This window comes from Coloeus monedula, assembly GCF_965178545.1.
Source record: "Coloeus monedula genome assembly, chromosome: 1".
NCBI lineage: Eukaryota > Metazoa > Chordata > Aves > Passeriformes > Corvidae > Coloeus > Coloeus monedula.
In genome coordinates this window covers 96,130,231-96,156,994 of record NC_138781.1, presented here as the reverse complement: position 1 = coordinate 96,156,994, position 26,764 = coordinate 96,130,231, and the positions used below count along the sequence as shown (strand labels likewise).

General features: G+C 36.6%; 1 protein-coding gene across 1 annotated transcript in view; it reads right to left on the bottom strand.

The window, feature by feature from the left end:
- Nucleotides 1–26,764, bottom strand: part of GABBR2 (gamma-aminobutyric acid type B receptor subunit 2) — a gene marked incomplete at both ends in the record, with an annotated part of 465,867 nt that overhangs the window by 221,705 nt on the left and 217,398 nt on the right. The window contains 4 exons of the mRNA XM_082281997.1: nucleotides 9,158–9,394; nucleotides 10,522–10,713; nucleotides 16,128–16,193; nucleotides 21,323–21,424. Coding sequence (XP_082138123.1) covers nucleotides 9,158–9,394; nucleotides 10,522–10,713; nucleotides 16,128–16,193; nucleotides 21,323–21,424 — 597 coding nt within the window. The remainder of the gene's footprint in view (nucleotides 1–9,157; nucleotides 9,395–10,521; nucleotides 10,714–16,127; nucleotides 16,194–21,322; nucleotides 21,425–26,764) is intronic.

Below are 26,764 nucleotides of genomic sequence, written 5' to 3'. Positions count from 1 at the left end.
AAGAACTCACATCCCAAATATTAAGCTAAACCAGGTACTTCTGTAGTGCTCTGTTTTAGGAGGGAAGGGAGATAAATCAGAGGTAGCTCTGAGGGAAGAGTTTACAGACTGAGGCTGATGCAGGATACCTAATCTTGATGTTCTGACCATTGTCCCCACTGAGAGAATATGCTGCACCTCAAGGGTCTGTTTGGTGGTTTTCATCCCCAAGCCACTGAGCAGCTGAGGGCTTGGAAATATCCATGTAAGATGCCCTTGCTTGTAATTTTAAATGGAGACATATCGGTAGAAACAGTAGCATCCCTATATTTGCCATACATCTTTTTTCCTTTTCTTAAGGACACCAAATGCGAGAATAACTATACCACTGAAAACCACTGCTATTCTGGAATGCCCATAATTCATAGTTTGTTTTTTTTTTTTTTGCCTAAGTTCCCTTGGATCATCTGCAAATACACACCTGGAAGTATGGTTCAGTTATGCCTGTACCGGCCTTCACCTGTCTGAGTCACACACCATCTGCCAGGTAACCATAAAAAAGACTCACTGGCTCTTCAAGACCATCAAGCTCCATCCAGTATCTGGCCCAGCTACTAAACACATGGCCCATGCACACCTGTCTTATCTGGACATATTTCTGTGGAATTGACATAATCTCTTACTGATCTGCTCTTCAACAAAGACAGTAAAATCAGTTTCAAGAAAAGCACAGTCAGGTAAGAAGATGTTCATTAAACTCTAAGCACTAATAAACAAATCAGAACTAGAACAAGAGACACTGGAGACTGGAAACCCAGAACTGTTCGGTGATGCAGATTAGAAAAGAGCTTTCCAGGAAATATTTTTCCTTCCCATTACATTCTCCTAAATAGCCATTCTCCTGCAGCCTCCCTTCCCAGAATCATTGTTCTTAAAAAAACGTGTGTGTGGGTTAGGAACATAGCTGTGGATATGTCCTCCTCTCCAGGGCCTCTCCACCCAGAACGCAGACCCTGCTGACACTTCATCTGTTCCTTCTGCACTCAAGTTATTTCTCTCTTGAGGAAGGAGCAATCTTCCTTCACAGACAACATTACCTGAAAGGGGCTTGAAATAATTTTAACCTGCATGATGTGATCATAGCTCTCAAGACAGTTGTTTGCTAGGCTGCTGTACTGACTGACACACTGTGCTACAACAGCTACTGAGAATTGCACCGGGTCCCAGCGCAGCTAAAGCAGTTCAGACTTTCCCTTCCCCATCGCACTCCGATTTCCTTCTGCACCTCCCTTTACAGCAATGTTTTAATCCTTCCTGAGGGGGGGGTTTACACCTGCTGTTTCAGTGCCAGAAATGGAGAAATTTTAAAGAGAAATATAGAAATTTGCAACATTGTCAACACCACATGCCTTTCACCACATTTTCCATTTTGGGTAATTATTGCAGGAGAGACTCTGTCAAAACAGTTCTTATAGCATGTATTGCAAATCCTTTCCTTGTATATGATGAAGAGAGGTGCTGACATTTTCTTGCTTATATGGGATCATCATCTGAGATCCACACTGATGTGTCATCTGCCATTGATCACAAGATATTGACATGGTTTGAAGCCTCAGTACAGGGGGATGGAGCTACTACAGGCTTTCTATTATTTTTAGGAGATGGTATTTCAATGGTACACTTGTTGCAAGCAGGAAATTTCTCCATAAGTGTCTGTAGAATTTTATCCTATCACCCTTTTTCAGTAGGCACACAACATTTCCTATCTCTTTTTAAAAACTTGGTGAAGCAGGGCACAGGGCTTTAAAGCAGTGATAGAAGGTACATGACATTTTTCCTTCTTTTTCTGCTAGATGTTTAAGAGGTGGCAAAGGAATCTACCTAGTAGTGCTGCTAAGTAGAACACAAAAGGCCATCTAATCATCTGGAAAACCAATGTCCTGCTTATTCAGCAGACACCAGAACCTGCAGTTCCGTGTTGCTTGTCCAACACATATACACTGCCCACTCTTTCAGTATCTTGCTGTTTTCAAAGAGCCCTCTGTACCAACGTCAGACAAACCCAACTGTAGAAGGGAAAAACTGCCTTGAAAACTTGCTTTAAAACCATCGATATCCTCTCCCAGCTTAACTGCTGATCCGGAGCAGGACAGAGCTTCCACATTTCATAAATGTAACTTTTTTCTTTAGTCTTTTCATCCTTCAAATTCAAGGAATACAGACAAGACAAAACAAAAGCAAAAAAGCAATCCCAAAATATAAACCAAAGGTGGATTAGAAACAAACAGCTACAAAATAAATCACACTTCAGAAAAAAACCAAGGTTGTGGTACTACTGAAATGTGCTTTCTTTAAAAGCTTGAAGAGAACTACCCTGTGAAGTACAAACCTGCACCCCTACTTAGACAGTGCAATCACCTCCCCTTGAGCTTTGTTTCTTTTTTATTTGTAGGGACTTCCACTCTTTGTACACAAAGTAGTACCAAACAGCTTCTAGGGCATATTAAGCATTATGTTAATCACTATTTAGATACAGACAAAATTAAATACAAAGCAGAGGAAGCTAAGAGATATTAGCCAGAAAATGTTTCACTAGCTTTTCTATAAATGTATGTTGTTCATTTATTTTCATCAAATATCCAGCTATTAAAATGACAGATGCTGCAGAAAGTGTTCTACAACTTCAGACTAAAGCCTTTTTTATTTGACACCTACTATAACTATTAAATCGTCAACTGCTGGTTAGCTTGAGGGCTAATCTTTGAAATGTCACAGCTAATTTCAGTTCTCATTTTAAAAAGTTAGGATTTCCTTTTGTATGCAGTTTTACACTGTTGTCAGATGAAAACATTTGCAATGAATTGTCCTAATGAGCAAACATTGTTTATGACCTTATGGAAACTTGCTGATGGCTTAGTTTAGCAGCTCTCTACTTTGAGGGGTCTCCTAAATGAGCTGGTCACATAGAGAGCAAATTAGTTCACCAATCCACTGCACTGATCTCGCATGTTCATGGGAGTTGGATAATGCACTGGAAATCAGGAGGGAGTAAGGAAGTCAGAGATTCACCATGTTTATCTCTTCTCTGGTAAACTGAGATTCAAGGTTCAAGAAAACCAAAAAGCTCTGTGGGGGGCCTTGCACACAGCAAGATCCCAAATAATTTTCTTTTTTGTGCTACACAAGAAACGTCCTACCAGGAAACAAGTTCTGTAAAATGAAAAGGCAAAGCAAGGCATTAAATTCAGAATAGTTCACATTCATGGGGTCAGGTGCAGAAAAACCTGAGATTTGCCAAGAGTCAGTGGGGTTGTGAGCATGTGCATGTGTGTGCATACATAGATATAGTTTCCAGACTATGCATTTTGCTAGCTTGTTGTACTCCCTCAAATCACCCAATTATGGTTAATGTCAACCAAGAAATTTTCAAATGCTCAAAATTAAGTCAAATTTAATTGAACATTCAAAAGCATTTCTCAGTAACAGACGTCTTTATAGTGTTAAGTATTCCACTGCACACTAAACCTCTACCCCCCCCTTTTATAAAATTAATTGTACTTTTAAAGCTCTGTTTTAGATTAACAAGAAATTGTTTGATTGAAATTTCTGCCCTCCCCCCACTACTTTTACTATTCACCCTACCTCAGCCATGCCAACAAAGAAAATTTAACTGTAGGTATAAATAGCTCTTGAGGCTTAATTCAGAACTGTACACGCAAAATTAGCTGCACTGATGAATGCTACTAACAGAAATGTTTGTTAGACTCCCATATTAAGCATAAGTTCATCCTGCTGAAGTCCATGCTAATTTTATCTGATTCTCTGCCAAAGACCAACATGTTTTTTAATTTAACCATCTTGGGTATGTTTTTCCAGGATGATATGAAATAAATACTTTCTCCCTGTTCTTATTCTGTTGCTAACACAGTATTTCTGAGATTCTTGTACAATGCAGTGGCTACTGAAGCCTGGAAATTGGAGGCAAGCTGCTAAGATAAATCTTCAGAAATAATCAGCATCAAAATACAAAGCAAACTTCATATAAATAAGCATTTTTCCGGTTATGAAATATGACTGGATACATTCAAATGCAGGATGCCAGGGACAGACTTGAAAGCTATTTCATGGCTGTGGTTTCAATTGTTCAGCAGCTACTGTGATGGAATTTTATCCTACTGTGCTAGTCTCTGGCTGACATAAAAGGAAAAGACAATGCTGTATTTAATTTTCTCACTCCTCCACTGCAATTCTTTTTCCATTACACAGAAATAATAGAAGGTCATGAGGATGAGAAATAAATTAACAATTTTGAAACTTGATTTATAATAACAGATAATAGCAGTAAATGCAATGAGCAGAATACTCCACTGCAACAGTTCAAGCATAAATCAGTGAGAATGGTAACATTCATGACTTCACATCAGTGACAAAGGTGAAGGAAATAGAAAATTACAGGAAAACATTTTTTAAATAGAGTGTCATGTTTTGAATTAAAAAAGAATCAAAAATTATTTCCAACATGGACTGTATTTTTCCTACTACTTGGCTCCCCCATGTAGCCAAAACAAACTTCTAATATCCTGAGAACAAATGTGGTATTTCATATGGCAGCATTCCAGTGCCTAAAGAGAACCAACAAGAAAACTGCAGAGGAGTTATTTACAAGGGGATGTAGTGATGGGATAAGGTTAAATGGATTCCAACTCAAAGAAACCAGGTTTAGATTAGATATTAGGAAAAAATTCTTTACTGTGAGGGTGCTGAGGCACTGGAACAGGTTACCCAGAGAAATCGTGGATGCCCTATTCCTGAAAGTGTTCAAGGCCAGGTTGGATTGGGCTCTGAGAGGGGTTGGAACTAGATGGCCTTTAAGGTCCCTTCCAACCTAAACAATTCTATGACATCTTTCCAAGTATAACCAACATTTTTTTGCTAACAAATATAAACACTGCTGTAAATTTAAGTTACTGTGTCATCCATAGTCTCTACAAAGAGAAAAAAAAAGGCAAAAAATGACTAAAACAAAATCCTTCTATTCTCTAGAAGGATTTTGATCCAGCATACACTAAATATGATTTGGTATCCTGAGAAGACAGCACTAATTCTTCATTAATTATTAAGCCTGCAAGCTATATTATGGTAGCATTGCACAAAATAAAGTTTGACTTTTCTTCTCCTTTTTTTTTTTTTAATTATCCCTTAGACAAACAAAACATCTGCTTTAGGAGAATTATTCTGGCTCTGTGGAAAATTCTCCTCAGTTTTCACACATACATGATGAACACGTTACAGGTAGCATGCTGTAAAGTGCTGTATAATTGAAATGCAGATATATTCATCTCCCAGACATATATTTTTCTTCCCATCGCTTTATCACTATGTACTGATTCAAAGTAGTAACAGTTCAACAGAGACCTCAGTAGGTCCTCCAAATCTAAATTACTTCCAGTACCTCTATCAACTACATAAGGGAACTCCTCAGACATCTAAACTGTGTCAAAAAAACCCCTGTGTAAATACTTCTTTTCTTATCTTTCATTTTCTGACACTTAACAGAAAGAACATGTACTATTTGAGAAGAGAAATATATTTAGCAAGGAAACAGGACCTGCACTTTATAAATCATTAGGGTAGTGTTGCATTCAGTTTATACAACTGTTTCTATCTGGATTAAGAAAAGGGGGAAAAAAAAATCAAAATCCTTTGTTTTGTTGTTTCAGCAACTTCCTAATTTATAACTAATCAAGTGCTCAGATAACCAAGGAATTAGAAAAATGCACACCATGAAAGCCAAGTTAGTCCCAAATCAAAAGCATTCCTGTCCTGAAAGCTGGTCATTGCAGAGGGGCCATTCTAACCACACAATGCCTTCCTCAATTGGAAAATGGCCAACACCAGTGAATCTGACTCCAGAATTAGGACATTCAGATTAACAAAATTGTAGGAACACCCTTGCAGGTCTTTTGGTTTGCACTTCTCATCACAAAATCCTTTTCCACCTGTAAAACAGTATCCAGTTTATCTTTCTAAAAGTGTAGCAGATAGTTGTATTACTCTTTTCTGATAAATCACCATGTTCATGTTTCCTTGTTCTGTATTCAGAATACACAAGGAATTTATATGGTAACTGACATAAGTCCTATAAGTCTGATAAGCACAAAGGCAAAATAACAGAAGGAATCAATTTGTTAAGAAAAAAAAAAAAAAAACAAACAGAAAGAGAGCAGAACTCTCAGAAATATTTGAGGAATAGCCATAATTTCCCTTCTAATATATTTCTGACAGCAGAATTAGAATAAAATTTTGCATTGAGTTTCTGATGCATAAAAATAGGATTTGTCATGTCAAGTCTCTGGGCAATAGCCTTATCTGTTTTCTAAATGCTGTCTACTAGACAATTAAAAAAAATTAAAAGGAAAAAAAGAACAGAAAGTTGAAAGAATGATATTCTGTAAAATCAGGAACTAGCACATTTCGTTCCAACAAGTTGTTTCAAAATTGTTTAAAAAATTCCCCAACTCCCCCACCCTTCTCCCCCCCCCCCCCGCTTTAATGGTGTTGCTTGCTATAAATAATTTCAAAGAAAATGAAAACTGGGTAAAGGGATTTATTATTTATGACATGACAGTGTTTCTGATATCATATTCACAGAAAGCTTAAAGAAAAATGCCTCTACTTAATAGATTTTCCAGTTTCAGATTCTTATCTACAGCTTCTTGTCTATCTCCTCTTACCTAATAAATAACAACATAGTTTATTATTGGATGAGTTTTTGAATATTGATAAGATTTAGTCCTTCCTTTTATTTCTTCTTTTTTTACAGAAACCTATTTTATATTTGGCATAGATACTCTTGAATAAAGAAATGTCCTTTTCCTGTTTAGAATAAGTTTTTGAAAATAAACTGTAAAAAGATGATATTAAAATACATGTTCTGGAAAAAAAATGAAATTAGATTTAGCACTCTGAGACTTAAAACTCATATTCCAGTGAAAGTTTTAAATTAGGTCACAAATGACAGCAAGTTATTCAACTGAAGAATAAAAAGTTTAAAAGTATTTCTGGTAAGAATCAATCTGCTCCTTCAACTTTCTGAACACTACAATGCAAAATATTTAATATCTCCTCTAAAACTCTTTTTCTCCATGCTGTCTGGAAAAGCTTCAGTAGCGTATGTTGCAATTATGCCCTAAGAAAGTGTCGTTCCTATAGATTTTCTTCTCTCCATATCTTTTTCAATAAAATTTTTTTGTGAATTACAGTTACAGGAAGCATGATCCTTGCAAATACCAGATTTGGGCTGTGCACTGTCATTATGACTTGGTTGACCAATGATAAAGAGAAATATTTTATCAAGCACCTCAGACAGGTACTAAATACAGGGAATAATCATGCAATAATTTCTTTGAAAACCATTATACCTGATAAAACAAAGTAAGTAAACATAGGTGAATTCCCTCCCTAAAGGGATGCTTGTGGGATTTTGCTGGTGTCTCTGAAACTAATAAAAAAGAGCTTTCTTTCAGTCTTAGATTTTTTTCGGTTTGATTTTGCTGGGTTTTTTTTTTGTTGGAGGGGGAGCAGTGAAGGGCAATTAAGCAATGCTAATGAAATCTATCAATTTCACCATAATTGGCTGCAAAACTAAACCGAAGGCAAAAAGGATAAGAAAAAAACAAACAAACAAACAAAAAAGGAACTACATAGCAATATTCAATGTCAAGCTATTGATAGGTACTGTACATGGAATAATGCAGGACAAATATAACTGAGTCCCTCCGGAGTCTGTTTCATAGCTGCTACTGTCTGAAAACTTCATCAAAGATCCAGTCCTACTGTGCATGCAATGGGGTAACAAATGATTTTACTGAAACTTTCAGTCAAATTCAGTGTAAAAAGAAGGCAAAATTGTGCAAGCAACTAGATACTGGTATTGTCTTGCCATATGGTTGTTTTTTACTTAGAAATTCCAAATTCGTTTCAATTGTACCATGTCACAGAAAGCTTTTTCAGCAATTAACAAAGACAGCAAATGGTTGAGCCTTTACGCCTTGTTGATGTCTTTGTGTAGGCATTTCCTCCTTGAACCAATTTCTGACAATCTTAGTTCTGCTACTTCAACTTGTGTAGAGGTTAATTGATGTCCAAGACAGTTTAAACTAACATGGTAATAGAATCTGACCAGCTCCCTCCAACCTCCTCCATGCTCTTGTTGCAAGGAGACATCCCTCTGTGCACCACTGAAATATACTTTTCTTCAAACACCAATTTCCTTACTGCACCAATTTCCATGTGCAGTCCAAGTACACTGCGCAACAAAGCATGTTTCAGTACATTCCTTTTTTGCAGCTGTTGGGAACTGTGAAGACCATTCTCCCTGAAATGGAGTCAGCTCATCTCACTTGGTGAGCTCTGCAGACTCCTGAACACATATGCATCACTAACTTCTGACTAATGTTGTCTCAGATACAAGCAATTAAGAAGTTTTAAGGCCACACTCCTATGGTCTGTTTTACTCTGTCAAAAAGCAGAAGAAATGTAAACAAATTCTAAAAAAATAAAAAAAAAAAAAAAAATACTATGGGTTTGCAACTGTACAATTGAAATCAGAATGATGATGCTACTGCATATAACCAGTTCTTCTTGAGTCAATGTGAGCATGCTTTGTACTTCACTGTGAAAAAATACAAATTACAAATAAATTTAAAACACAACTGAAGTATGTTGCAAGACTATCTAGGATGTAAAGCACTAGAGTTAGTGTACTATAACCTAGTACCAAACCTAAATGATGGAGAAAAAAATGTATTTTCAGATCACATTCCAGCTACTCCTTAACTGCTAAAACATTCACTTAAAAGGTCACTGCATCTTGCAAAACTTGTGATTCCCTTGAGACCACTCTGATTTGTTAATTCAGATGACATTCGTGCTTAAAAATCTGATAACTGAGGAACTGTACAGTGTCATCTCGTGGCATCTGAAGACAGGTAATAAGCAAGAGTCTCAAGGCAACAACATTAATTTTTAATATAAAATAGAACTGGAAGCTCTGAAGATAGAAGAAATACACAACTGTGTTTCTTTTTCAAGTGTACTTAATATTTAATACTTGTTTCAACTACTGGCACAAAATCACAAGCCTCCTCCATCCCACAATTATCTGATGAGGACCTACCGTTACTCCAAAAAACCTGGTTTCATTCATAGCATTCAGAAAAATTTTGCCAAGTTTGTGATTTGTGTAGTTAAAATCTTCAATTTTTTGGTGCTTGTTGGTGGAATTCAGATAATTCATTGCCCGCTGCAGGGTCCTGGCAATCACCCATATTCCATCATAGGCATAACCATGAAATTTGCTGGATTGTCCATCACCACGTTTAGCATTGTATTCCTTTTCATACTGCTGTGGAGTCTGCAGAGGAGATAAAATTCAGTTTTACCTCAATACTTAACATTTAACAGAGTTGAATCTAAACTGACACCTCAAATTTCACCCTCCAATTTAGAGATGTACATAACTAATAGAGAAATGGCCTCCAAAGTAAAAATTATGAAAGAAAATAAAATTCACAAAAAACATGTACTGCCTTACTTAAAAACTGCTGGGGAGATTGGAAAGCAGAACTAGGAGACAGACTGAAAGCAGTTGTACTGCCTCACTGTATAAATGACAACTTGCTTTATTTTACTTGTGTACAAAAGGCTCCAGTTCAGCCAAAACTGTACACTGGTGAGCCATAATACATAAAACAGAGAATAAGTCCATATCCCTGCAAATTAGTGGTCTGATTGTGCTTTACAGGATAACACAAATCCAATAACCTTTACTTGAGCAGCCGTTTGCTCAAGATGAAATTTTGAGTGGCAATTTGTCTATATTTTACAAGTTCACTACATTCTGGTTGGTGTGCTATCATATGATGAGTTGCCTTTCCATAAAGTTGTCTTTCATGCTCACTCAGCAAGGCATGAAAGGCAGATGGAAAAAAAAGATGAAAAGCAGCAAAATCAGACCTGGTTGTTCATTGGTCCGAGTTTGTATGGATTTATTATGTGATAAAATCTTATGTGCTTTATGGAAACACCACACATTTTTATATTTAAAACAAGCCTCACTTCCTGCCCCGTAGTTCTGAGAGGCACAAACCACCATTCAGATTGGCTGTTTGCAGAATAGGTTTAAATATAAGAGTTTCCTGTTTCTGTGCTCAGCTATTTAACTTGACGTGACACAGCACATGATACTAAAGACTATAATTCAAACTTTAATGTACATTTAACTATAATGTTTGTATGGGGGAAGAGGATAGATTTGAAGGAATGGACTTTACTGCTTTCTTACCCTGTAGGGAATAAGATTTGATTTTCAAATCTTTTAAAATTGCAAACTAGTGGAAAGTGGTGAAACTAACTATGATGACTGCCAGGTCTGTAGGTAGAAGAACCCTTTAGCTTCACCTCCCTCCTTGGTGCTTTACTGTGCCAACACACCAGTGAGAACTGATGGTATAACAAAATAGATGGAGGAAAAATACTAACCCTTCCCGATATAGTCTTATTCGTTTTTGAGCTGAGAGGCTCAAAATCCACTCCAATATAACCTTCCATGGCTGCAAGAAGATTTTTGCTTAGACACTGTGAGGAATTAATCCAGGATTCCCACCAAAGATTTTCATACCACCCTGGAATAATCCACTGATATTTGCTGCCATACATTTCTTCATCATAAGCCTGCAAATAAGAAAAACAGAAAAGATAACGGACATTGTAATAGAGGTATTGAACATAAAACCAATTGCTTTTTGTTAACTTTTTTTCATTATTAATGAAATTATGGTGTAATTGTGATGCACAAGTATTTTGAACAGTTTAGAATAATTACTTGCTAATACGGAAGACTCTTTTCTTGAAGACTCCTGACTACAGAATTCAGGACATGACAAGAGAATTTACTAAACCCTGTTTTTCCTTCATGGACCATTTCCTCAGAAACAGAAAAATGAAACAGTATTCTAGAACTGAGGGAGTTAAAGAGGAACACAAGCAGAAGGCACTTTTTTGCACAGAAAATTCTTCATGACACAACTACTACATAAGTGATAGGACCACCGTGCTACCACATTTAAACTAAGTTATTATCACACTTATATCAACCTAAGGACCAGGTTAACAAGAAAACTTGGATCATAGGCACCATCAAACCACATCTGGCAAATGTGAATTAGGTGACTGTGCTAAAAAGCAAACCACAGAAACACTAAGTTAGCAGTTCCTTCCGAGGAGCATGAGTGAATAGTGAATATATAAAGCAAAATCTTAATGATTTATTTTTTTTTTCTCAGCAAAATTTTTCTTCATGTGAAATTCTATATTGTTGGAATACTGAATACAGCCCACTGTAATCCCAGATACTGAGATGATAGTTATCTCCTTTCAATACTTAGCAGATATACATAACAGGAAACAGAAATACTTTCTTCGTCAGGCACATATGCTGTTGTATCTAAAAGCTGATTTATTCTCAAATATTCTTTTTGATTGGGAAGAGTGTTCTAGGATAAAATTAGCAAATTTTAAGTCAGATGTTTCTCTCACTGTCTTGCAACTAGATATTTTTCTTTTGACATTTCAGTCAGACTCCATTTCAAAACTGCAGGTTTCATGCTTCTTTGGGTCCTAATATAAACAATGCTTGAGATAGAAGGCTTAAGATAAAAATTCTAATTTTTAGAAATACATGGTGCAAGCTTAGAGCTCTTAACAGGAAAACTGCTACATTTTCACAGATAATATTACAAAGGGAGGAAATTATAAGAATCCAAACAGGACATATTAGTCATTCAGAAATAACTGTTTTGAAAATTATCCCAAAGATCATTTGAAAAGCCTATCAGATAAGTAAAGATCAATAGCACAATATATGAAATAGGACAGCCTCCTAAATATGTTAATACCCAAATTAAAAATGGGCTTTAAATCTGTGAAGTCTATTATAATGGTGCCAACTGAGTTCATAACAGTATTGTGCACAAAGCAGATATATTTGGCCCCTGGTGCAGAAGCTTTTGTTCAGCCAAAATCAAATTTCATGCCTTTGTATACAAGGCTGCTTGAAAGTCTTGTATGAAGTCTTGTGTCTTGCATCTCATATATTACTTATTCCACAATCCACATAAATAGTTTGTCTTTCTCTTGCTTGTTAATTCTACCCTTCCAGAAACACATCTGCTTCTGTCCTCCTACCCACCTCCACCCCTGCACAGCTATGGAGACACTGTATTCCAGGTCCACCTGCAAGGAAAATAGCAATCCCATCTATAGCAGTACTTTCTTCTAATAGAGTTTTCATTATACAGTTAGGTCATTCAAGACCTTTCAGTGACTCAGTGTTTTTTGTCTGACAGTTTTCAAAGCACTGAGGACACAAATTGACACAGAATAGTGCTTTTAGAGAAGGACAATCTTACATAGCTTTCCCTGCTCTATAGAGATTAAAGTATCAAATTGTGTGTTGCCAGAAAGTATTGGCTGTGAACTATTCTGAAATTAGAGCTGTTGGAAATTTTCTGTTTGCATAAGCACTTGTACTGTTTCCTGCATAATCTGTGAATGTCCTGGGAAATGGGCTGAAAATTGAAAGTTTCAAAATAGCCAGAAATTTCATCCTGGAAACAAGGGATCATTCCCAACATGGTTGCCTGAAAGACTGGTTATACTTTCACATTTCTACAACAATCTGGTTTAACAAAACCCAAAACAGAACACTTTAAGAGCTGTCAGCTTGTCCTTTGAGATATGGTGGAGTGACAGGGCTTGAAGGGTAGTCTGGAGAAGGCAAAAGAAGGAAGAAAATCAGCTCCTCTAAGGTTGAGCACCATGACCATGCAGTCATTTTTCTAGTGACAGCACAGTTGATAGTATTCAGACATTTCAGTGTTTGGGTCCCAGAAGACTTATTGCAAAATAATGCTTTTTGCCACCATTTTCTCCCTGTTGATTCTGCTAAATGGAGATGATTTTGGTGCTTAAAAGATACAACTACTTGAAACATGTGGAACTTGTGTTGTGTGGAACAGTCTTGAACTGTTTGAATGCCCACAGACCAATTCTTGCAAGTTTCAGTTTCTAAGGGGAAGATTTTTTGGCAGACAAAACCAAGATGAAGAAGGTTTGTACATACTTTGTACCACCAGAACAGCATAAAATAGTCATCCATTTTCCTTTATCTTCCTCTCATACCCTGTGTAGGATGCAAAGCCCTGAGTTGCAGTCAAGCAGCCAGGAAACTGTCATGGACAATTTTCACCCTTGTGAAACTGAATTTTAGGGTTTTTTTTAAACTTTTAATTCTTGTTTGAATCCATAAATAAATGCTTATTTACAACAAAGGTTCCTGTAATAGATATTTCTTATGTGTAGTAAACAATTATTGGCAATTTTTTGATGGCTGAAGAATTAAGTTTTGACCAAAAAGATCCTAATTTCTATTCCAAGAAAATATCACATTCCTTCCACTGAGGCGAAAATGAATGATAAAGCCAAGATTTCCCATAGAACTAAAACTGCTCACTGTTTTTGACACTGGTGATAAATGAACAGCTAAGCATGTTTAAATCCTTATAGGAAATACCTGCCATCATTCACTTTGGCTTGAACCAGTCCTGTCTGCTGGGAGGACTTTTAAAGTTTACCACTGAATTGTCCCATCTTTTAGTCCATTTATTGTGTGGATGTTGGTCTCTTCTTCCAAATAACAAGGAATAGGACAAGAGGAAACGGTCTGAAGATGCAATAGGGGTGGTTTAGATTGGCTATTAGGAAAGACTTCTTCACTGAAAGGATTATCAGAGAGCAGGGAAGAGGCTGAGCCACCATTCCAAGGGGTATTTAAAAGATGTGCAGATGAGGCACTTAGGTGAGGCTTAGTGGTAGACTTGGGAGTGTTGGGTTTATGGCTGGACTTGGTAATCTTAAAGGTCTTTTACAACCTAAATGATTCTATGATCTTATATAAACTCCGATAGATGTCCTGAGGAAACCGCACAGCATATGACTGTTGAATCCAGGCAGAAAAGTGAGGCAGACTTTAAAGATTTTACCACCTACATAAGTCATTACCAAATAATACTCAGGTTATAACCACAATCACAAAAAAAAAAAAAAAAAAAAAAAAAGCCTTGCACCAGTGAAAAAGCACCTTCCTTTAGCAAACTCAAAGCCTTTCTCTGACTGACATCAGTAACCCTGCAAAATATAACAGGGAATCACAACTCAAACCTGTCTGAAGATACACCTGGAAAAGAGGAATTAAAAAACCTTGACATATCTAAATTATTGTGCCCTTAGACATATATCTGTAGGAGTGCATGAGTCAACAATATATTTTATGACTAATAACAAGCTTTCTGACATATTTTAGTGCATTAATATATAAATGACCTACTTAGAACTGCCCTCTCCTTCATTCAGTCTCCTGCTGAAACTCCCAAATAAATACACTTATACAAGCCTCAATACATGATCTTCCAGATTTCTCCAGGCTCCAGAAAAATCCACCTTATTATTTTTGACACTAATGTACTTTAGAAGCAGCCATCACACTTTGAACTGCTCAGAGTTACACACATTTCCCACTTTCACACCAAACTGTAGCCACAGAAGGCTGCGCTCATGTGACAGAGACATCCTCTCCCTGGAACCCTTCAGATGAGAGCGGTGCTGACTAAAGGACAGCCTGCCCCTCCAAGGAATTCTAGGATTTCTTCAGTGGCCTCACATGGACTTGGAAGAGAATTCTAGAGGAATGCAACTACTAATTAAGGGCAGTGGCATAAATGAGGCCAATCTCTTGCTAATGTTGGACTGGAAGATAATTCTGACCAGGACCCCTCTGCTGGGGAAATGCAGCCCAACCCCAAGAGATCTGATGAGGATCTGGGCTGCAAAAGGACCATCATTTCTTCCAGGAATGAAAAAATAAGAGATTATCTCTGTCAATCCAATTCAAATGGCAGTACAAAAAGATCTATATACAAAGACCTATCAGAGATGAGAAGAATGAAAAATAAAATAATACTTTCCATTTCCTTTTGGATGAAAACAGATTTTGTTCCTTCCAAATATACTCTACAATCTCCTTTCCAAATTTTGCCACCAACTGGAACAGCTGCTGAGTAAGAGCCAAAATGCATCTGAGGCACATATAGCACTCAGATTTTGAACTTCTGCCTTTCCTTTCTTTGCAAGGATAAGTAGTTACTCACTAAGTGAACACTAAAAACCACCCTCTGAAATTTAGACGCTGTCATTATTACTTTTCCATTATATTTACTGTGTTCTTGGATCATACAGGAATAATCTAACTATTTAGACTACGAATTCAATACCTATTCAAAATTTAGGCCACTAAAATCTGCCTCTTTGGGATTCCTTTTTTCAGGCCAGTACAAGTATAGATTCACATTTTAATCCTTCTACTTTCAATGGCAGTAACAGTGGATAAGTTTGCAGCACGTTCACACAAACAAATGGTGAGGATAGGGAATTTTATATTTGCTAGTCTTACTGTTATAGTTAAAAAAATTTTATTTTTTACCAACTACTATTTGCTTTCATGTAATACATGTAAAATATATAGTGCTAAGTCAGATGGGAATGACAACTGTACAGTTAGCAACATTTTCAGTAGCAGAAATTAGTGTTGCTGAGTTAGGATGTATAGGAACTGGCTTGAATTTCTTATTCTTTAAAAGCAAAACATGCAAAACCCATACACAAAGGCATTATCACCAGAACACAACTCTTGGACAAGACTGAAACCTTGCAGTTCTCTCTATCTGCTGCTACATATGCAAGTATTTCTCTGGATCTGATGTGAAGAGCATTGCTCAAGTTTGATTTGGCATTTAATTCCACTGCAGGAAAGTAGTAAGAAGCTAAGTATGCAGTCTATGCCTAAATTCCACTGAAGTCAAGTACAAAGTATTTTACTGAAAGAGAAATGGAACTAAGCATGTGTAACCTCTCTTTAGGATATAAACCTTCACAGAGCTGAACTCCGTGAAAAAAAGTTTATGCTCAAGTTACTTTTTATTCAAATGCAGCACATTCTTTATTGTGATATGCAATTAAATATATTTACTTACACAGCAGAAAACTTTCACAGCCATTTCCTCATCAAACTGGCCAAGGATTATCCTAACGTCGTTACCCTGCAGATTGAATAAAATACGTGGTAGTTAAATGCAGTCACAGCTTCTAGACACCCCTTTAATTGGCCATTCAGATCATGCAGGGATTTAGCACAGATTACAGCTGCAGACAGAATTAATACAGAACTATTTCACCTTCTAGAAGTTCAAGAACTTGAAGTACCGCAAAAGACAAAAAAAGCCGAGGTGTTTGAAGAAAAAGATTAAGCTATAGTACTAATGAGAGTAAAACTGATATTACAGTCAAATATTAGTATTCAATAACACTAAAATATCAAATATTCTTTTGCTTCCTTGCAATATTTCTTCTACAGTTTTGCATATTACAAGTTAAAGACATACAATTTTCACAGTTTGCGTAAAATAATGCTATAGAAGTAAGAAATGTGATTTGTGAGATCAAATGCCTTGGTATTAAGCCTACTTTAGTAATTTTTAAAGGTTTTACCCATACAAAATCATCTCTATAGCCACTATAACACATTGTCAACTCCCTCTCTCCTCCCTCCTACCTCCACACATCAAAAAAAAATCATCACCGTTTAAGAACCCATGACTGAAGTTCAAAGACATAATTTTGCTTTCATACTTAGAAACATATTAAGAAAGTCTTCCTAAAGTCAGGAGCATATGGAGAAAAATATTTCTCCAGAAACAGGACTAACATCTTCCTAACATGAAAAATGACTTCTAATATCCATAAAACACAGAACAGATATCTTTTTATGACTTCACATTACCTTTCTTTCACACAAAGGCAGAGTTCTCAGCAAAAGCTTGAGCAAATCAAATTTTTCATTTCTTTCATATAAGACCTGTTTAGAATTACTAATAGCTCTTTCCCTCTCCAAGGAAAAAACAAACATATGATTCAGTATGATTTTCAGTAGCAAAAACCATTTAAACTTTAATTAAATCAATTTGTCAGATTTTTAGTTCCGATAATTTCAATGTTTATTTCCCGTTCAGCAGAAAATATTATGATGGACAGTGTAATAAGATATTACAATGTTTCTGCAATTAAATCCATGAAAATATTGTCACTCTTAGCGTGGTTTAAATCAGAAATAATGTAATGTACTTTGCTCATTCTGAACCTGTGCATTTTCAGTAAGCCTGTTTCTCTTCATTTTTATATTTAGCCACAGACTGATAAAGTAGTGTAAATCTTTTTCAAGTGGATTAGATTCTTTTTAAACAAATTAGCAAAGTTACATAAACCAAACAAACAAATTACACAAATTACAGCAATAGCATTACAGTTTTTGTAAGGACAATAAATAGATTTAGGAATTATACACAAAAACCCTCACCTCATCAACTATTTCTATTTTTCACATTTTAAAAATAATTTTGTTATTCTTGGAACCCCAGCTCTGACTCACTTGACTGCTCTGAACATAAAAATGCAGACGTAATATTTGAAAAAAGAGTAGCAGAGTTTGATTAAAAAATAAATAGCACAGCACCTAATAATTGAACTTAAAAATTGAAGAAATTCCTTTCCATTTCATAACATGATGAGAACCAATTTAAAAAAACCCCCAAAAGATGTAAACTATGTGGCCTCATAAAGAATAATCCCAGAGTGCACTTGCAGCACTTCTGCCCACTGGCTGTGTGACAACATTCAGACTGAAGTCACAGCATCTGTGGTGTGTGGTTTCACACCTTAAGACATTGCTTCCACATGACTATCACATAATTTAGTATGCAATCATGTAACTGAGGAATTGTCTGTTAGAACACAAGCAGAACGAGCTAATTTAGGAAAGTCCATACAAGAGCTCTTCCTCTTCCGGGCATAGCATTCTTCCTCTGTGTGATGACACACTCCTCAGTCAGCCTCTTCCTCTTGAACTTTTTGCATCCCCTTTCACGTTTTCCCCAGATTTGTTCTTGAAGAATTGCATTCAAGATTGCAAATAAGCCTAGATCCATTGGATGCCAGACTTGGGTCTGCTGGCTCCATCCCGCATGAGAGACGTTGAAGCTTCAAATTCAAGCAACTGCACATAGCTCCAGTCCCTGGCAGAGGTTTTATCTGCATGGATAATGAAATCTGCACCGAAGTGTATCAGAGCTGGGTTCATATCAGTGCTTGTGGGTGAAAGTCCACATTACAGACTCATGCAAAGAGATACATCAGATGCTTGCTGGGCATAACTTTTTTACCCCTTCATTCATACTGTTAACTAACTATAAACCAGCATGGTTTTCTTTCAAGGATATACTATTCCTTTACATCAACCCTTGCAGAATGATGCAAGTTAACACAGTAGAACTTCCTCATAGGAATCAAAGAAATCACCCACTGGATTCCAGCAAGTGTCAAGTCTCTTTTTCAGAGAGCTGTAAATTGCTTGCATGGAGGTAAAACATATTTGACAGAAGAGGTTTTAATTCATGGAATTAGGCAGGTGATCTTCAAGAAGATTAAAAACATCCCAGGGGAAGGCAACTCCCAAAGCTGCACTTACATAAAAAGACCAATGTTTAGACCGTTTGCCATATGGTGAGCTGTCATATTTACTCTTCCCAGAGATTACAGTAGCAATATCAGCATTTAAGCTTTGCCCCTCAGTAAGAAATACATATGTTCCCATATGGACTGAAGTTCAAACAAGAAAATGAAGAACAGTAACATTTCATTTACTCGCGGTTGTGGCAAACCCTGCATAAAAAAACGTTTTATAAAATAAGCCTATAGCACAGCCTCAAAAATTAATTACTCTTTTGCTCCCTTTTTTTCTTTCATATAGGTGAGGGTACTATTTGGCTACTAAATATGAAGTGTCTTTGGTAGCACCAGCAGCTGAGTAGTATCAACCCTGAAGAGAGTGAGGACCAACACATCTAAGATGATGTAGGGATGAAGAACAACTTGTCTCCATTTCCAACAGCCTTAGACACGAGACACTCTTTAGCCTTTTCAGAGTTTTTGAGTGATGCACATTTTGCTGGAATAGGCAGCTATTTTTTTTCAGCCTTCAGAGCTTCCCTTCTTTGATCAGATTTTAATCTGTCTCATTTCTAATGAATAACACCACAATGTTGTATTAGATAGCTTTCCAGAGAAGGATTGCTACAATATCTCGTCTGCCAGGAAAAGTCAATGTCTTGGCAGGCTCTTTATGAGATACCTAAATTGAAAAGCTCAGATACTCTGTCTTATTCTCTACCATGTATCTGGCAGTCAAGAGGTTATCAATAAATCTACACAAAGCTGGGTAACTTTGACAATAGAGGTAGCCACATGTTCTGCCTTCTAAATGCTTGGATGTCCACTTAAAGAACTATAGATGAGCCTCTGACCTTCACTGATTGTGAAGGTGAACTAGACGACATCAACTCCCATCATCATAACATGATGGTAATTCTTTTGTCCTACATGCAAGATATGAAAACATTGGAAGCAGAAATGTTATTGCCCATACAATTTGTCTGTGCATGCTTAGAATTTTCAAGCATTTAAATGGATGTACAAACGCATCCCTTTCTTTGAACATAAAAATGAGTTTTAAAGATATCCTTAAGCTTAAATTTACCTTTCAACTGTGGTCCAAAGAGGCTGGAGTCAATGCAGTAGAAACTAATGTGTTACCAAAAGAAATATAAAATATATTTCTGCAAATCATACCAGATTTTTCTGTTTTCCATTCCATAATCATAAATTTCAATAATTTAAATGTGTTTGTGAAAATAAAATTATTTCAGGTAAGCAGATACCAATTTACTTATATGAGGTTTACATGTGGAAGAAAGGAATGAACATTTTTAGAATTGTATAGCTGAATTCCATGTCTAACATGTACCCAACAAAAACTAACCTTATATTTCTGTCAAGAACAGCAATTTTCTGGATAATTGCTTATTATTGTTTTACTAATTTGTTTTGAAGAAGAAACCAAGAGATAACTAATATATTGTTAGTTGAGTCTTCTGGTCTTCCCAGTAAAATACCCCAGTGTGTTGTTGACACAACACACAAGAAAGTTAGAACCACATTGCTTCTTCTGACTTTCAGCCTAAATATACATGCTTAATATGCTTTTTTTTCCCTTGTTATTATACTATTGTTAGTCAATAATGGGGACTTTACTGTAACTCCTACTGGAGTCTCTTCAACCCAGACAGGAAATGCAAACTGGCTTAGACTGGACAGACACAAATGGCTTCCCACAAACATAATCTTTACCAATTAATACTTTAAACATTCAGGCTTACATCTCTAGATTGTGGAAATAATAAAGCATACATAGTTTACCATGCTCCAGAACTTTTCCAGCTAGCTTCAGTAGTGGTCTAGTCTTACACAGGTCAATATTCTTGCTTTAATTTTATCTTTTTTTAATATCATTCTGTTTATTAAGGGTTTTTTTGTATCCTGTTTTACACATATTTAAGTATTTGCAGGATTGTGCCTTTGATTGTGTGTCATATGCACTAGATGCCAGAAACAATTTGATCTTCGACATTTAAAAGTGCTTTCTCCTGCTGTTCAATCATTTCTTTCATGTTCATGTGCAGTTTAAGATTCATATCTCCTGTGTCTAGTTTGTTGCTGGTTGCACTGCATGGTAATGCTAAAATATAGTTTTAATTTTATGAGATGCCAGAAGTCTAATAAATCTTTATAATAAGAGAAGGATGCGAAATTATTCTGCTACCAAATTTACTTTTCCTTTTTTTTTTTCCTTATGATTCATATGAAATCACACAGATGATGTTAGCAAAGAATTTAATCTAAAATGTGTAATGAAGTTAATGTGAAGAGGCTCAATATTCTTTCTACATGATAATTTACCTTAAAAGGGTTCTGGTTCCAGACCTCAAGAATTTTCACACGTATATCACTATGACTGTGGCTTTAAGTGCAAACATTAAGTCAGCAACAACTTTCTTTACTTAACATCATCATCGGGAACTATAAAAAATTTTTACTATACACATAGACCTTCATTAACTTAAGCAGGACTAGGTGCTCAAGACGCCATTTTTTGGATGTTGTTACGCAATGGAATGTAGTAATACGTCATTCTAACACAAATTTTGTTTCACTACTCCTCTTCATAGAAAAAAACCCCCAAAACAACACTTTCTCTTTTTCATCAATCAGCCACACATACCTTAAGCTTCTTTACACTTGTGCAGGGATCATTGGAAAAACTTTCGGTATCTGAAATCTCGATGTCTTCGCCATAAAGGACGCCAGTCAGATCATTCCTCACCTGTCACAAGTTGAGAAAAAGACAAACTAGTGAACCAAGAGCCAGTGAGAAGGAAGCAGATGGACTGTATTTATATCTGTAATGACAAGCAGTGATCTCAATGATGATACATGCACCTGCAGAGTTTTTTCCATTTTGCCTAAGATGTGATCATGGCACTGGTACTCTATGACCACAACCTACTATCAATGGCTGGACCATGTAAAGGACTTTACTACGTGCAGCAGAAAGTTCACCATAGCCCCACAAGCTGGGCTCCCACTTTGTGTCATGGGGATGTATTTCCAGTATTTCCAGGGCTGTTAGGACCAAAAGCTTTGTTGTAGCCAAAGTGATGTTTGAGACAGTATAAAGGGAAAAGACTCATCAAGGAAACTCTTACACATTCTCAAGTACTGATTTCAGCTGGTCCTAGCATGAATCAGCAGAGCTTAGCTTACATCATTTAGGGACTGATAAAGCCTAATGAACTCCTCCATGGCCTACCCCTCTCTTAGACCATGCATCATACCCTGGGGCAGCAAGACTTTGCTTGAAGGTGGCACACGCAACAGACTTTTTCACCTGTTTAATAGTGGCAAGACTGTCCTCTTTGAGCTGCCTAATACCACAAAGAACCCAGATAACATACAAAGCAATATGGCTTACTGATACCCTTATAGAATAGGCTTTTTTCCCCATATAACTACTTCAAGTTTTCCTGTCTTAATCACTGCTGGTTTTCCTCCAGCCACGTGATTGCAAAACCAGTTTCACGTTACTATTCCTAATAGATAAGCAAAAATAATTTTAGTCTGCAACATGATTACAGACTGAAATGAAGAGAGTGGCACACCAATTTTAAGTTAACAGAATTATGTTCACATCAATTGCAGTGATTGTTTATTTAATTTGTTTGTAATAACAGAAATAGGAGAAGCAAATCAGTGTAAAACAGGTATCCCACATGCAGATACAGAAAACGGAAGGTAGAAGATACAAGATATTAAACAGGAGGATTTTAAAGCCTGTGTATCATCTGCAGATACTTTCTGATGACCCTCTGTATGGGTCATTTCCTGACAATCATCGCTACACCAGCTGCCTTAATTACTTCTTTCATGGCCTCTGTGTCATCTTATCCCCTTTAGTCATGCTTTAAAATTACTAAGACACAGTTTTACTTTATAACCTTTCACAATGATTAAAACAAATGGGCATATAAGTTACTTTTTATTAATTTTTTTTTATCCTAGAGAAGCAAGTCAGAATGGTCAGCCCACCAAGATTTGAGTTACATCCTTTATCCTTCCGTGATGCTACCAGTGTCTAAACTTGTTCTGTGAAAATGTATTCACAAAAAGTGATCAGTAGTGACTTCTTTTTCTGCTACTATAGTAACAAAACTGAATTATTGTTATTTTAGCTCCAGCAATGCCATTTACTGCTCCTTACAGCAGAAGTCTTTGTTGATACAAAAAAATTTGTTCTTTTTTAAACAAACCATCAGTGATAACACAAGAAAACAAACCTCTCTTGATCATAATTTAGCTATTGTCCAAAATCCTTCTACCTAGTGTGAGAGATCACTAAAACTATCATTTGATACTGACAAAAAGTAACATTTTCCTTACTTAACATCAATGTACTTTACAAAGGAATACAACTTGTCACATGCTTCTACCTAATACTGTCCTTTCTTCTGTATGACAAGAATTTTTTTAGTTTCAGATTTGCTTTTCTGATATTTTCTTGATTTTCTTCTTAAACAGTTCTAGTCAGTCTTTTAATCAAAGACAGGCTAGGTTGACACTACTCAGCTAAATTGAGCAGAAAACAGCTGATTTACCAAATACTGTTTAGTCAAATTAGATCATTATTAACAGAAAAACAATGATAAAAAACACACATTAAATATTGTTAAAACTTATAGATAGGCTTCAGTGTTGAGCACAAGGCTGATGATTATAAAAATGATGCTTCATACTGTCTATTTACCTGCTGGGATTCCATCCCTTCAGAACTTTGCAACTGAGGAATTAAATTGCGTATGTTTGGGGTTTTTTCTGAGCAATGCCAATTCACCCACTGAGAAATTTCTTTGATATCTCCCCAGCTAATCTGCTAGGAGCAAAGTATCTGTGGCTTTCAGAGCTCTTAGACTTTTCGTTTATCTACTGATTAATCTTCCAAAAGACACACCTTACTAGATTTTGTGTCAATGAAGTCGAAAACCTTTTCCCTTTACTGCTGCAAGCAGATATTTGATGTTTTCCAGATGCATATGTTGTGAAGATTTTGCCAAAAGAAATATGATTCTTTCCCACGATCCCAGCAAGATATTCACAGCTTTATAAGAATTTACAAGGTTTTTCTAAAAGATGATGTTTCCCTTTCAATGGTCTGATCTGTGTCTGACACATGTCATCCTGTGTCCCTGGCCTGGGAGTATTTTCACTATATTTTCCAGTTTTTACTTCCTATTTCTATATTTTTTGTCACCAACCTCAGGTTCTTTTCTTCCTTTATAAATACTCTAAATATATCATGGAACAGAATCTTGTGGTTTTCATTCTACAGAGGTTCTTCACTTCTTTCAGATACATTTAACTACAGAATCTTCTGACTTGGATTTAGGTCCAAAGTCAGAATTTGCAAAGCCTCACCTCCAGTTCTAGAGCTGCCAGTTCCTGATACAAACATTCCAATTCTGGATAAAATTTGTGAAAGCGAGAATACAAAATGTTGCATGTTTTGTTTCAGCAGATGCTTGCAGTCCCAGAAAGTGTATCACCAGCAGTTTTGGTGCAAGCAGTTTTAGAGCTCAGCAGCAATTGTTTCATTCCACCAACTCCAAGTAAAAAGAATTGTAAACTTCTGTGCTTCTGGCTTTTGTTGTGTAAATAGGATAATTTCAACCTTTAGAAACTGCTGTAGAAAGTGGTACCAAAGCTGCATTAAGTTTTTATGGGGATCCACAGTTGCTAAGGAAATCTTGCACCACAATAACACAGAAGCAGTGTAATTCCACGGGGTTTTAGACCCTTGTTAGCAATTTAATGAAGGCTGTAGCTCTATGTCTGTTTATATCAACTTTATGTACTTTAAAGACAGCAATATTTCATTTTCCTAAAACAGGAACTACCAGATCTGATTATCAATAAACCTGACAATTTTCATAAACCAGTGCTCAGAGACCTTAGTCCATCACTCGGAGCAAAAAAAAAAAAAAAATAAAACAAAACCAAAAAACCAAAAAATACACTTTTGCACTGCTCTGCCTACAAAATTAGATTACATCAGTATTTACATCAGTATTTCACCATAGTACATATTTAATCTATGTGTGGTAAACTTCAAAAATTACTGGGGTGCAAATATGTTTACTCAGGTGCAAGTTCCAAAACACGAAGGTTTTGTAAGGGATGCTTTTGCAGGAAGAAAAGGATGGCCCTTTGGCTTTAGGCAAAAGAGAAGATGGGATGCAAGAGACCTGGCTTTTCTCTCTCATTCTGCCAGAGCTGCTCTTTGATTCAGCTCCTATGACTGAAATAAAGGTTTTAAAGTTTGCTACCAAGTCTGGCTGTATATTTTTCCTGTGAAGTGGATAGCAGCAATACATGCCTACCTCACAGCTCTTGTATCAAATTTAGTGATGTTTGAGAGGTGAACAACAAAGTCCCTCACCCTGCCCCTGTGAAAGAAGAAATACATGGACTTTGAGGAATAAAGAACTTGCAGTGCAAAGGAAGAAATTTTAATTGCTTTAATCGCTCGCAAATTGAGAGAGTAGATAGAATAAATAAGTGAGCTCTAAAAAATTATGAGTCTAGAGGAGATAAAATTGCAACACACTTGTGGTCTGTACCAGAAAGAATGCATGTGAGCTTTAAGGAAAGGAAGAAAATGTTGGGGAGCAACGTGGTCTGGCTCCCTAAGGAAGAGGGGTGCAAGTGCAATAGCACAGCTCCTGGACCAGGACCTCACCAGCCAGCAACCCAGCAAGGGGAGCAGGACAGGCTTGGAGAGAACAACCAGTTTCAGGCATGAGGTGACACCTCCACACAAGTTCCATGGTAATAAGGTAAGTCCAGCATAAAACTGGGAAGTTGATCCACAAGTCTGGAACAGGATCAGGTGTGGTAAAAATAACCAGAGTCAGACAGAACCCATGATTGCTGGGCAGGTCCATACCAAAATGACAGGACTGGGGACAAGCCTACAGGGCGCCTGCCACGCTTAGGTGTGATGGAGAGAATGAGAAACCAGCATTCCCACAGCATCACTAAGGCATGGACTGATGGCACTGAGTTTAGTTGAAATGGAGTTGGGCAGGGGGAAGGTGGTGAGGGGAGTACAGCCCTTGGGGACTGCTCAGGAGCAGAAAGGGCTTTTGGTGTTCTTGGGGCCCCAACACTGAATTTTGGGGTTTTTTTATTTCCTACATAAATTCTGAATGATGATTCTCTGCACACAATATATAAATGTCCCTCACAAGGGTACAAAAGTTGCACACATGGTGATTTCCTTTTAGGTGAGATGAGATTGCTCACTTCAGTGAGATTATTAGTGCAAGCACCTTGTGACCTGTAGTAAATAGTTAGAATCCATTTGACTGCAGTATTTCATTTTTTTGCAAGCCAATTTTATCAATTTTTTCTGAGGAAAATAGTAAAGAAAGATGATATTCCTGATGAACTGTCAATCTAGTGATGATAGTTTGGATTTAAGGGTCTCCACTGACCAACATTTCAAACCAGGTTTCAAATTATGTGTTTAAAGGCAAGTCCACTCAGTTAATCCTAACTCTGCCAGTTACAAAATGAATTTAATAATTTTTAGATTAATCATACTACTTTGCTTTTAACAGATATTTCTGATGACCTTTTGGTTCACTAAAGCTGCATGTAAGTACAGCAAGCTAAATCCTTGTCGTTCAGGGCAGTCTAATCCTACCAGATGTTGATCATAAGAGACTCCTAACAAATGAGAACTGGTCAGACCAGATGGATTACACAGTCAGATATTTTACTAAGATTTCCTGCTGCCCAGAATATACAGTGTGCTTTAAAATGTTATACTGTAGGAGTTTCAGTACAGACATATACATACATGTGTACAAAATAAATGCTTGAATGATAAAAAAATATTTCCTCGTTACATGGGCAAAACGTAAATTGTGAGTAACTGCATAGGACAGATTACAATTTCTGGGATTAGTACAGACAGAGGTCTCACCATACACGATGCATTACAAGCAAACATAATTATCCCTATTTCCATTCCAATGGAACAAATATATCACTCACATTTAGAGGCCTGGAAGCATTAAGTGAAACCTTACATCCAAGAAATACAAAC